The sequence below is a fragment of the Schistocerca piceifrons genome, chromosome 2 (genome assembly GCF_021461385.2).
Source record: "Schistocerca piceifrons isolate TAMUIC-IGC-003096 chromosome 2, iqSchPice1.1, whole genome shotgun sequence".
Classification (NCBI taxonomy): domain Eukaryota; kingdom Metazoa; phylum Arthropoda; class Insecta; order Orthoptera; family Acrididae; genus Schistocerca; species Schistocerca piceifrons.
The window spans coordinates 766,706,288-766,719,754 of NC_060139.1; the positions used below are offsets into that span (position 1 = coordinate 766,706,288).

The following is a 13,467-nucleotide window of genomic DNA, read 5'->3' on the forward strand; positions in this document are numbered from 1 at the left end:
ATTTCGGCAAGTGAGCACCATGTCATTTTCAAGACACAAATGTAATGAGAGAGCTTTTTGCAAGCAACATTAATGCATTGGTAAGTGGGGCTACTGTAACCGAGAACTATGTACAGTGTATGCAGGAAGATAACACACAGCAGTTAGTACCAACACACAACAAATGACAAATGTCAGAAGTTATTGATAGTGAATATTAATAACCAATGGATAAACAAGTAGCATTAACTTCATCCCTCTGTTTGACCAGAGAGAGAGAGAGAGAGAGAGAGAGAGAGAGAGAGAGAGAGAGAGAGAGAGAGAGAGATACTTGTTTGAACATTTTATACGCCAGGAAAAACGCGCACAAGTTTAGTACCACCAATTGATGCGTATAAAAGTGATAGACTTCCTAGTTTTTGGCTTTAATGGTTCCTTCCTTGGGGAGGAGGGATTGGCAGCTTATGGAATGTTCAAATGAAGGGCAGTTCACTGAGACACAGGGATGAAAGGTATCCACATATAGTGAGGCCTCGGATACGGAAATATCAAGGGAAGGTGTTGGAGATAGTGGGTCAGAGGTAGTACATTATAAGCACTGAGCCAGCTTCAGTACACAGGTTATAAGAACAGAAAGATTAGGGAGAAGATAAATGATTTGTGTGCTTAAGAGTTGGCATAATACAAAAAGGAAAAAGTCATAATAATGTATACATAGTGGAAGTACAATGAAGAAAGAGAATTTGTAATTGAAAGGAGGGGGGATGTTTGTTTACTTGAGGTACCAGTAAGGTGGAATTTGAAACGAAATTGTCCTGATTGCCATAATTATGAAGATCTTTTAGAAGATAATGATTCTTTTCATGATGGAACAGTATTATAGTACTGTGAAAACAGTGTGCTCTGTGGGACAAGTGCCTTTTGACAAAAGGAAATTGTGAAAAATAGTTTAGCAAAAGCCTTTGTTATATGCAAGCGTGGACATATTTGGCTGTTGTCCGTTTCAGGAAAATCCCATCTGGATGTGTGGGTGCATCACGTTGCAATTGTAGCCTAATGTTAGTTGATGTTAGAACATGTTATGGTCATACCAAGGATTGTTTTAAAGACTCTTCAGTTTATTTTCAAAATGAATATTTCAGTCAGTAGAGAAGTGTGTGTTATATGGAAACAACTTAATGGATTAAACCTCATGGCCCCAATTTAATACTTCAGTGTGCCTGTACACACTCTCTCTCTCTCTCTCTCTCTCTCTCTCTCTCTCTCTCTCTCTCTCTCTCTCTCTCATTCTCTCCCTTAAATTCCACAGAGGCTCTCTTATAGTCTTTTCTGTAAGTTATGCCTCGATAGCTTTCTCTGGGGTGAATAATGCCTCAAAATAAGAAGGTTCAAATTCCAGTCTGATACATAACCCCTTTCTAGGAAGTTACATTAGAAAAGTAATGAAACTTAATTTTTCAGTGTAGTATTGTTCCACTTCAGGGGACATTGCCATCTTATAGCACTGGCCATGTGGGCAAGATGTATTTGTGTTCATATGAAGTTGAGAGCTACAGAAGCATTCGCATACTCACTGGTAAGGTCTCCTACGCTCTACAGGTACCAGTAAATGAACGATATGATGTCCCACCACTGTCATGTCCTATCCTGTGTGCTTTTAACTCTTCACACCATACCACTGTATGACAGTGGCCCAAGCAAATATCATTGCATGCAGACTGACTGAATGACTATCCTTAATAGGATAACCCTTGCTGGCATATGTTTAGCATGTGAACTGGTTGTATGGATTTCCATCCTCGACATTGTATTATTGTGAAATAGGGAAGGGTGTGTCATGGTTATGATATGAGTTTGGATGCCAATCATTGAAACAAAGGCGTTTCACATTGTGGCGAGATATTGTCACGAACTTTGTCTCCACCACTGTCCTCAGAGTGCGAAAATATTTTGTTGACATCCATCTATGAGGGAAAAATGGTCATTGTAATAAAATTAAAGAATAGAGAGCGTGCACAGAAAGATTTAAGTGTTCATTTTTAGTGTGTGCTGAGAATGGATGGTAGAGAAAAAGTGTGAAAGTAGCTCAATGTACTGTACTTAAGTATGAATTGCAGAGTAGTAAGATAGATGTAGAAGCAATCAGAAATGGACTGAAACTGCTATGAACTTTGTACTGCCAAGGTTTAGCACTGGACCTATGTCTATCAAACTCTTCAGGCCTTCCAGGTTAGTGCACCATGGATAGCCTTGTCGGAGGCCCTTTTGCCAGATGCAACTTATAGGGTTATCAGTATCTTGATCTGCATTCAAGCATAATGTGCAGACTCGGGGAAACTCAGGCAGCATATTTGTGGCACAGAGCATGTCCATTTACTTCTGTGCCTGCATCTTGCTATATGAAGTAGCAATATTGCGACTCGTAACAACCTGAGTGCTTCTGACATGCTCCATATAGGGACCATGAACTGCAGGATGTTTAGGACTCAAGGTGGACTGCTGGAACTGGAAGCAGAACCAGATAATATCAAGTGGGATATCACTGTGTTATAAAAGGTTTGGGCAGGAGGAGGGCAGGGAACTGACGTGGGAATGACAATATATTCCCCCCTTCCTGAAATCAATCTGACTAGTTTGATGCAGCCCACCAAGGCATCCTTGATTGTGCCAACCTCTTTATCTCAGAGCAGCACTTACACTAAATGTACACAATTATTAGTTGGATGTACTAGCATCCCATATAGTGGACTAATGACGTTCTTTGCTGGATTCCTGCAATAAGAAAAGTCCTAGAGCAGTGGTTCCCAACCTGGGAAGGTTAAAATGAAATTTTCTGAGGGGTAAAAACTAAACAGATTCAATCCTGTTTCTGCCACGAAACTAAATAATTTTTCAAAAATCGTTACTATTTTCACAATTTTGTAATACTCTAATGTTATTTATATAAATGATCAATAATTACTTTTTCTCAGTTAGAAGCAATAATATGCAAGTGGTACAGTGGGGAGGAGTAATGCAGGGGAAGTATGTTTTGTACTAAGTGTCTACTCTTGCTTAGCTTTCTCATCTAAGGAGGAGTTGGGGCAGATTGAATGAAAGAATGAATGAATGATGAATCATTCATACACACACACACACACACACACACACACACACACACACAAAATATCATTCATCTTCCATATCTTTAATCATTTTAAAAATAAGTGTTCCAAAAAAGTCCTTTAAGTTTTAATTAGGTGCTAATGTTGCTGGTAACATGGGGATGGGGAGAGGGGGGGATGGAGGGAGGGGGGGGGGGGATACTAGCTAAACTAGCTAATGTCGGATTTCACTCAGGGATTATGGTCTAAGAAAGGTTGGGAACCACTGACATAGAGGATGGCCAGTTTATTGACAACATAAAGTAACAACCACAGCCAACTTAGACACAAAAAGTTGAAGATCTCTAGACTGAAATTCAATGTTTTTAATGTACTATTTATGACCCCCCCCCCCTCTCTCTCTCTCTCTCTCTCTCTCTCTCTCTCTGTGTGTGTGTGTGTGTGTGTGTGTGTGTGTGTGTGTGTGTGTGAGAGAGAGAGAGAGAGAGAGAGAGAGAGAGAGAGAGAGAGAGAGAGAGAGTGTACTTGTTTGTTGTTGTAGCCTAGTATGTTGTTTTTTCTTCTAATTGGAGGTTGGTAAGGTGTGTCACAGAGAGTGATATAAATTCAAGATTATTGTTTTAAATACAATTTCTAGCAATAAATTTAACTGAAAGTGCTACATAGACAAGCAGTTGGAGCTTGCAGTTGTATACTGTTTAACACTGTGTGTAGTTTGTTTGTTTTTGGACACTATCTGTAGGAATGTTGATACCAAACTTTGGATTGTTCCAGGTCATTACCAGGAGAAACCTATGCCATCTGCTGGCTATTACCACTTCCTTTATGGTTTTATATGTGCATTTAATAACACTTGCCATGGATCATTGGGAGACTCGTATGGCAGCTTTCAAAGCACAACAAATAAAACAGGGTAAAAAGATAAATATAATGTAGATAAGAAATCAAAATATGAAGGATTAAAGTAAAACTGAAAATTAGGAAATTCTAGTGGATATTCCAAAACATTAGATTTCCTTTTTTGAGAGCTGATGATGAAAAGTAACATGAGGAAAAGAACCTCTGCTCAAAGTACTATAGTTTTGCAGAAAATTGTGAGTTCTGCAGGAAAAACTGTTTTTTGATATATTGACCAATGTTGATACTAGAGTAAGTGACATGTTTAGTTATTTTCATTACTAGTATTAAAAATGTTAAGATAACAGTCTTTCACATGATCAGACAACCAAGAGAGGTAAGTAGTATTTCCATAGGAAAATAGAAACAGGAAAATTTAATTTGTAAATAATTTTAAGAAACATAGGAAAATTCAATTGATAAAACTAGTAAATATGAGACAAAAATGCTGGCCATTACTTACATTCAGGAGATGAAATGTTTAGTATTGGTAACACACACACATGTGAAAGTAAAAGCAGTGACATTACCTCAGCTTTTGGAATTATTACTTCCTTCCTGTGGGAGGGGAGAGGTATGGAGTGGGGAAGGTTAAAATAAGGAAAGACTGTTTACTTGGACTCCAGGATGAGAGGAGTCATCTATAGTGAAGATAAAAGTAGACAGAGTGCTTCTTTTAACTTCCTTGGTCCATATCACTCTCCTCTCCCCAAGGAAAGAAGTAATAGTTCCAAAAAGTTCGCAAAAGGAAGTCATTGAGAAATGAGCCACATTCTTTCAAAATACAAGCTGTCAACCCCAGACATGATGAGCCGAACATAATGGCCATTGTGAGCTCTGCAGTGAGCCTCTAATTGTAGTTCTGCCTACAGACAAGGCTAATGCAATTGTCATTATGAAAAGAGCTGATTGTGACAATAAGATCTGGTTGATGCTGGTGGAGATGTATCAAAAACTATCAAGGGATCCAACATCCAGAATAATGAGAGAGATGTTGGAGCTTCTCAATTGGTCTTCACTGGAAATGAATATTGCTAGAAAGTTCCTGCCTGGGAATCTTAATTGCCTACATTGCATGGCCTTCCAATGATTCACAAGAAGAGCACATGTCTATGTCCTATCGTAACCACCATTGGATCACCAACTTACAGGCTCGCAAAACATCTGGCCAGCCTCCTTATTCCACATATTGGTCATTGTGTGCACAACATCAACAATATAACAGGATTTATAAGTTGAATTAAATGCATGCCTAGAGGAGAGAGATGTGATGGTCAGCTGTGATGTGGTGTCATTATTCACACATGTTCCCATAAAAGATTCTATAGATCTGCTTTGATGACACTGTTGTGGATTTATTTAAGCACACCCTATTTCACCATATTTTTTGTATGATGGAGATTATTTTAGCAGATGGATGGCACCACAATGGAAAACCCATTAGCTCGAGTGATAGCCAACCTCCTTATGGAGTATTTTGATGACATTGTACTTGACATGGGGACTGCAAAGCCCAGTTGCTTTTATCATTACGTCGATGACATTTTTGTTGCCCACATAGATGTGGAAAGCTAGGAGAATTCTTGGACCACACCAGCAGCACCCATGACAACATGAAGTTTGTCATGGAGGTAGAGACAGGTGGTGCCTTGCCTTTTCTTGATGTCCTCATCTGCTGTAAAGATACTGGGTGTTTCACCCACACAAACCAGTATCTGCGTGCTACCAGCTATCATCACCCTTCACAGAAAAGTTCTGTTTTGAGCATCTTGGTGCATCAAGTGAAAGCCATTTCAGATGCTGAATATTTTCTGAAGGAACTGAGCCACTTGCAATAAACATTCAAGGAAAATGGCTACTACAAACCACCTTGCTGAAGAAACGTGAATAGAAGGCCCCTGAGGATGACTTTTCTGTATTCTGCCATAATCAGAATCAAAGCTCTCTTGAGTATAAATAATTTTCCATATATTGTTGAATCTTTCAGTGCGTGTCACATAGTTACAAGGGGGCCAGCCCATGACTTATCTTCCTCAGCTATTCTCCACAACCCCTTCAGATTCACCCTCCCAACCAACTTTCCAGAAATTACAAAGCCTACAAAGATGTTACATTTTGATAGTACAAAGAGTTTCAGATGTCGATGCAAGTCAGACTGTGATAACCTATGTCAGAAATATTTGAAATAAAAAACAAGTTTTGCAAACAGTGAATCATTTTGTAATAATAAATATTATTCCTGTAATGGATTTTTAATAATTTGAGTAATGCCAAAAATAAATTTATTTTCATAATTGGCAGAAGTAACAAATATGAGTACACAGGATACTTAATGTGTTCAGTGATAAAGTGAAAAATAAACTGATTTTCAAAATATAATGGAAAAAATATAATATGATAAATGAAATGTTGATTTATAGTTGCCAAATATAACAAATCCAGAAAACTTTCTTTTAGAATGCAAGGTATGCAAATTTAAAAAAAAAAACGACTTTAGAAAATGAATGGTTTCAAAAGGGTCATGTCACACACCTGTATTGTCACCTACTGCTGAACAGATGTCACACAAGAGTAGACTTGTTCCAGCATAGACAGTGTCTCGATCTCCTGTATGTGTGGAATCATACTCTTTGTTTAATACTGTCCTATTGTGCTACATTGCAATACCTTAATGTGAAATGTCTGATGTTTAAATTTGATTATTTTATTTTATCGAATACATATTCTGTGGTGCATTACTCAAATGATTTCAGTTGTGCTCTTTATTCCAGATTATCTACAGTATTGGATGATGTACAGAATGTCTTCAGAAATGAAACTATAACTTATAAACTCCAGTCACTGAAAGGGATTGCTGACGATGTAGAAGACTTAAGTAAATTTTTTAGAAACCTCTCTCATGGGCAGAAATTGCAGGGTTGGTATTGCATGTAGATTGTGTTTGTCGTTTGGTAAAGCCTCATGTCTTACCTACAGGACTTTTTCTGTAGTTTCTTTAATTCGCCTTGTATGTCCCACTATCTCTCTACTAATTTTCAGCCTTGTTAACTGTGTTCTGTTCAACTGTCATAATTTTCTTGTGGTTGATGCAGTAGTTGAAACAGACATGTTCTCTGAAACATAGGGTATGTAATCACTAGCTCCAAAGCATTTAAGTTTTTAAGAGAGGAGACAGTTATTACAATACTAATGTGAAGAATTTGAATCAAGCTGTGGGAGAATAGAAGGAAGAACAGGAAGTAAAAAACAAAGGGATACAATTGGTGTAGAAATGCGTGCTTCTGAGAATTTAAATATTTTTCAAAGTGCAGTAGTACTGAGGAGGAGGTAGAAAACATAGTTGTGTAGACTTTCTGGTGATACAGCTGAAAAGTAGATTGACAATGGTAGTATGGTGGCCAGTCAGGCATCAGCATTCACGGCTGAAGCACCAGGAATCTGGCAGGTAGCATATTTAGCTTCATTGTTTGTGTTCTTAGTTTAATTTTTAAATTCTTTGCTTTCTTTTTTGAGTTTGCAAAGTTTAATTCTTAAGTTCATTGCTTATTTTTGCCTTTGCGAGGTATAGTAATACGTTGTAGTAATGGTCACGTGTACATTTGCACAGTTGTTAGTTGTTTATCGAAGCCCAGTAACAGTTGACCACTGCTCAGTCAGCTGCCAGCCTCTGTTGGTGAAGCACCAGGGGCCGTGCGAGTCACATATTTAGTCTTTTCTGTTAGCGTTCATAGTTAAATTCTCAAGTTCCAAGTAGTAGGAGGATGGAATGGACAGGGTGTGTGTGTGTGTGTGTGTGTGTGTGTGTGTGTGTGCGTGTGTGTGAGCAGCTGGTCACAGTTCATGAACAGATGCTGCCATCTGTGCAGGCTGCTGCCTCGTGCTATGGTGGCAGTGGAGAAACTGGTGCATCACATGGGACACCTAGGGTGAGTGACAGCTTCTTATGCTGTCACATCACTTGAGGCAGTGTGTCAGTGTGGAGGCTGCCATACCACAGGACTCATTGACGCAGTGGGTTGACAGGTGGTTATTCCTTCAGCACATAAGGGGAGGGGTTCAATATTTGTTGGGAGATCCAGTGTGAGGCACGTTATTGGCACCCTTTGGGAAATAACACCCAGGGCCGGAAAGAATTACAGTTTATACTCAGTGTGTCTGTGAGGGGGCCTCAGCTGATATCTGGAGAAGGTCTTGCCTGTGGCTATCGAGGGTGAAGGATGCATTGGTCTAAAAGTATTTGCTCATGTCTGCACCAGTGATGCCTTTCACATGGGTTCTGAGGACATCTTCAGTTCCTGTGGGTGGCTAGTAGAACTGGTGAAGACTGCTGGCCTGCACAGTGCGCAAGCAGAGCTTGCAATTGGTTCTTTGGTTAGGAACCAATTGGAGGGACTCAACCAGGTGCTATGTTGATTCTTTGATGGTCGTGCAGATTTATAGACCTGCGTTATAGGGCACAGAGCTATAGGATTCCTCTTGACTAGTCAGGAGTGTCCTACACAAAGGAAGCAGCTACTCAGGCAGTTGAGTACTTGTGGAATGCTCATGGACCTTTTTGGGCTAGGCGGTAGTTCGAAGTCCTTTGATGAATGCTCGCCAGTCGATATACAGGGAGCAAAATTAGATCGCATACAAAGTGGACATACTTTACTGTCAAGATTTTAACAGTAAATTGTAGAAGTGTTCATACAAAGTTCTCGAATGTACTGGCCTCCAGGAAATTTCTCCAACTGAAATATTCTGGGGGCCAAGAGCTAGCTGAAACTTGAAGTAGAAAACTCAGAGATATTTAACATTTCATGGAACATTTTTTGGAGAGGCAGGTTAGATGCCATAGGAGGGGTACGTTCATTGCAGTTGACAAATATATTGTCTCTACTGAGGTCAAATTTGAGTGTATAACAGGTCTAGATGAAATCAAACAATGGAAACTCCAGATTGGAATATCAACAATGTAGGAAAAGATAAATTGCTGCTTATCGTAAAGATGACATGTTGAGTTGCAGACACACACAATTAAGACACTTACACACAAACTTTCAGCCGTAGCGTAAACACATACCATTCATTCATACAAGCAAGCACACCTTATCCATACATGACCACCAACCAACTCCAGCAGCTTGGACTATTACCAATATCAAGCAGTATTCATTGGAGGTGATTTCAACCTATTGTGTATTAACTGGAATGACTGTGGCTTCACTACAGGCAGTATGGACAGACAGTGTTGTGAAGTACTTCTGAACACATTTTCCAAAATCTGCCTTTAACAACTAGTTAGACAACCCAAGCACAATGAAAATATTTTAAACCTTATAGCTACAAAGGAGCTAGGCGTTAGTGACAATGTCTGTATGGAAACGGGGATTATGATCATGATATCATGAAACGATTATTACTGAAGTTAATAAATCTATCTAGGACAGTACTGTTCATGCTATAAAAAGCAGTTGTTAGAATATCTGTTAGATAATGAATGCTCATCATTTAGCTCCAGTATGAAGAAAGTAGAAGGATTATATGCAAAGTTTACAATGATTGTAAATTGTGCTTTAGCGATGTATGCACCAAATAAGTGGATTAAGGATGGAAAGGATTCTCTGTGATTTAATAATGAAATTTGTAAAGTGCTGAGGAAACAGAATTGTTGCTATCTCACTTCAAAAAAGCGTGTGCATATATTGGCAGGCAAAAGATAGTAGAAATACGTAGGTCTGTAAGAAGAGCAATGTGCAAAGCATGCAACTACTTCCACGATCATATCTTAGTGAAAGATCTTGCTGAGAACCCAAGACAATTCTGGTTGTACATAAAATCACTAAGCAGATTTAAGGCTTCTGTCCAGCCACTTGTTGACTAGTCGAGGGTGGCAGTAGAAGACAGCAGAAGGAAAGCTGAAGTTGTAAATTTCATGTTTAAGAAATGATGCACACAAAAGGATTGTACAAACATACCATCGCTTGACTGTTGTACAGACTCACGCATGGAAGATCTAGAAATTGACATCCTTGGGGTAAAGAAACAACTGAAAGAGTTGACAACAAATAAATCACCACATCCGAATGGAATGCCAATTTCTTTTTAAGGAAAGTACACTATGGCAGTGTCTGCTTAAGTAGCCTGCGTTTATCACGAATGTCTCGCCCAGTGAAAAGTTCCAAATGAAGGGGAAAATGTATGTAAGAACTGACCTGCATAATTACTGATCAACATCCTTAACATCAGGTTGGTTTATAATTTTTGGAAACATTCTGAGTTTGAATATAATAAAATTTTCTTGTGAGGGAAGAGCGTCTGTCCACAAATCAGTATGGATTTAGCAAGCACCACTCGTGCAAAACTTGGCTTGCTCTTTTCTCATGATAGCCTACGAACCATGGATGGATGGCAACAGGTAGATTCCATGTTTCTAGATTTCTGGAAAGCATTTGACACGACGCCCCACTGCAAATTGTTGACAAGGTCCGAGCGTACCATTTAGGTTTAAAGATGTGCGAGTGTCTCGAAGACTCCTCAAGTAATAGAACCAGGTACATGGTACTCGACTGCGTGTTCATCGACACAAGGATATCGTCAGGAGTGCCCCAGGAAGTGGGATAGGACTGCTTTGATTCTTCATACACATACATGACCTGATGTACAGGGTCAGCAGCAGTTTATGGATGTTTGCTGAGGCGCTTTGGTGTGTGGGAAGGTCTTGTCATCAAGTGACTGTACAAATTTACAAAATGACTTAGGCAAAATTTCTAGTTGGTGTGATGAATGGCAGCTTGCTCTAAATGTAGAAAAATGGAAGTTATGCGGATGAGTAGGAAAAACAGCTCTGTAGTGTTCAAATACAGCAATAATAGCGTGCTGCTTGGCAGAGTGACTTCGATTAAATACCTAGATATGACAGTGCAAAGCGATATGAAATGGAAAGAATACAGCAGTTTGGTAATAGGGAACTTCGTTTTAATTGGAGTGTTATGGGAAAGTGTAGCTCGTCCATAAAGAAGACAGCTTGTAGAAAACTAGTGTGACCCATTCTTGAGTACTGTTCGAATGTTTGGGATTCCCACCAGGTTGAATTAAAGGAAGACATTGAAGCAGTTGAGAGGCGGGCTGTTAGGTTTATTACCAGTAGGTTTGATTAGCCTGCAAGTATCAAAGAGATGCTTCGTGAACTCGAATGGGACTCCCTGGAGGGAGCTCTTCACGCTAGGCACTGTTGCACAAATTTAGAGAAGCAGCATTTTGAGGCAGTTTCAGAATGATTCTGCTGCCACAAATGTGTGTATTAAGATAGTATTTTAAGATAATATGTGAGAGATTAGGACTTGTACAGGGACTTTTAGACAGTTGTCTCTCCCTCACTCTGTCTGTGAGTGGAATAGGAGAGGAAATGATTAGTAGTGGTACCTTTACCCTCCACCATGCACTGTGTGGTGGTTTGTGGGGTATACAACCTCCGCAGACCAGTGCACTGTAGATGTAGAATAAGAGACTCTTGGCTGGGGAACAATAATTTGAAGGCGATAAGTTCCTACAGACATTAAGATTGTGTATTACTCACTGTACAGTCCAGTTTACACATAGAGATTTACATTATAGCTTCTTGTGGAATAGTGCTTTTGTCGGCTTTACACATCATTGTAACTACCCTGTTCAATGGGGAACAGTGTAAGACTTTGATCTCTGTGTAACTGGAACACAAAATGTTGATAATTTAATAACTCCATTATCTTGGAAAAAATTGCCTTTTTGTGCAAGATTACAAATTCAGATAATTTTGCTACTGCAGTAACTATTAATTGCAATGTGCTTGCAGTGTGTTTCATTATTTATTGCATATTCTGTGTACCATCAGGTCAATGTTCTTTCTTATCTATTCTCACGTTATTGAAGCATTAACTCTAAGTAAAAATATGGCATTTCTCCTTTTTAACTTTCAGTAATCCTCAGTTAATGTTTTCTGTCTAGATATTTTCAAAATATTTCAAATCACATCTTTCTTAATCTTAAACAACAAAGTCAGCTTCCTTTCAGTTTCCTGGGTGTCGATGTATTACTATTAATATTGTAGCTTTGAAGAAAATAATAATAAAGGAAACAAATTCTGTTTATGAATCTGCAGTCTTATTGCATATCAGTTAGTGATTTACACAGAAAACATTTGGTGGACTGCATTATAATTGCAAATTTGTGCAAAGTATTTTTTTTCTACATTTCCAGTAATCTTTGTATAATAAAGTTGTATCATAATCAATAGTAACAACTGATATAAATGGACATACACAAGAAACAAAAACATTCCTGTAAACTAGTGTCTGCAAACTAGCCATTTGTGAGATGACTACGAATGTGTGGTTATGATCCACCACCGACTTCTGTATTAAATATCCTTCTAGTCAGCACAAATGTATTTGTAATGTATACTTTTCAATGAAATCTCCATCTAATTGGACTCAAATTTCACCCATGAACTACCTTAACGAGAAATAACAATACTGCTTCAGCATGTTAAAATTTATTGTGCATTCGTACCTGTTAAAGGAGATGTTCTGCTTGTCATCCTTGCACTTGGATGCAGTACTGCACTGATATCTACAGTCAGCTATGATTTTTTTTTTCCCTCCCCAAACACTAAAAAATCATCTTGTAAATTTTGACAAGGTTATACAGTTTGCTGCTCCAGTTCTTCAATCATGTCAACAGTAGTGCTGTACACTTCACTTTTAAGATGACTCAGAACTGAAAAATCACGAGGATTTGATGTTGGGTGAACTTGGGAGGCAAAGGTACAGACCCAGCTCATCACATCAATCTTGGATGATGTTGGTATGTTGGTGCTCTGTCACACTAGCAACAAAACATGCTGGTACCTCATCATGCAGCTACCACATTCCTGTAACATGGACCATAGGTGAACTTGAAACCAATTAGATAAGACTTAATTGTAAAGTTCACATTCCAAATACATTTGTACTGATTAGAATCTGAAGTCAGTGGCAGCTTGTAACCACCCATTCACAAATGTTTCACAAATGACTCGTTTATGTACCTATGTGTAATGGAATAATGTTACTTCTGTTATTGTGCAATTTCAACTGTGTCAGTTTTTGCTATTAATTATGATACATCATTTATTTTCTTGTCTAAGTTCATCTGTAACGTCATGCAGAACACTAGTGGGACTCATTCTTTTAACCACTGTTTGAATCTTTGGGATCCCCACAATGTCAGATTAACAGATCATGAACTATATATTTTGCACAAAAATCAGCATTTTACGTTAACCAACACAGTATGAGATTACTTAAGGAGACTGTTCAGTGCTAAATGTCATAACATTTCTTTTGTCTAAAAATTGTTTTAAAAGAAAACATGTTTATAAGTTTCCAACTGTGCATGTAAAAGTCATTGGAATATCTTCTAGCATGTGCTGCTCATTGCTAAACACATTTTGTTGAGTGGAACAGGAAATGCCATGATATGTAAGCAA

The 13,467-nt window shown here is 38.6% G+C and overlaps 1 protein-coding gene across 3 annotated transcripts in view; it reads left to right on the top strand.

Moving 5' to 3' along the window:
- Positions 1-13,467, top strand: part of LOC124777985 (ATP-binding cassette sub-family A member 7-like) — a 594,849-nt gene that overhangs the window by 34,520 nt on the left and 546,862 nt on the right. For all 3 annotated transcript variants that reach the window (XR_007015818.1, XR_007015819.1, XM_047253552.1), the window contains exons 4-5: positions 3,858-3,996; positions 6,752-6,897. Coding sequence is in view for 1 of the 3 variants with exons in the window: in XM_047253552.1 (XP_047109508.1) it covers positions 3,858-3,996; positions 6,752-6,897 (285 nt within the window). In the remaining 2 variants the exon portion in view is untranslated. The remainder of the gene's footprint in view (positions 1-3,857; positions 3,997-6,751; positions 6,898-13,467) is intronic.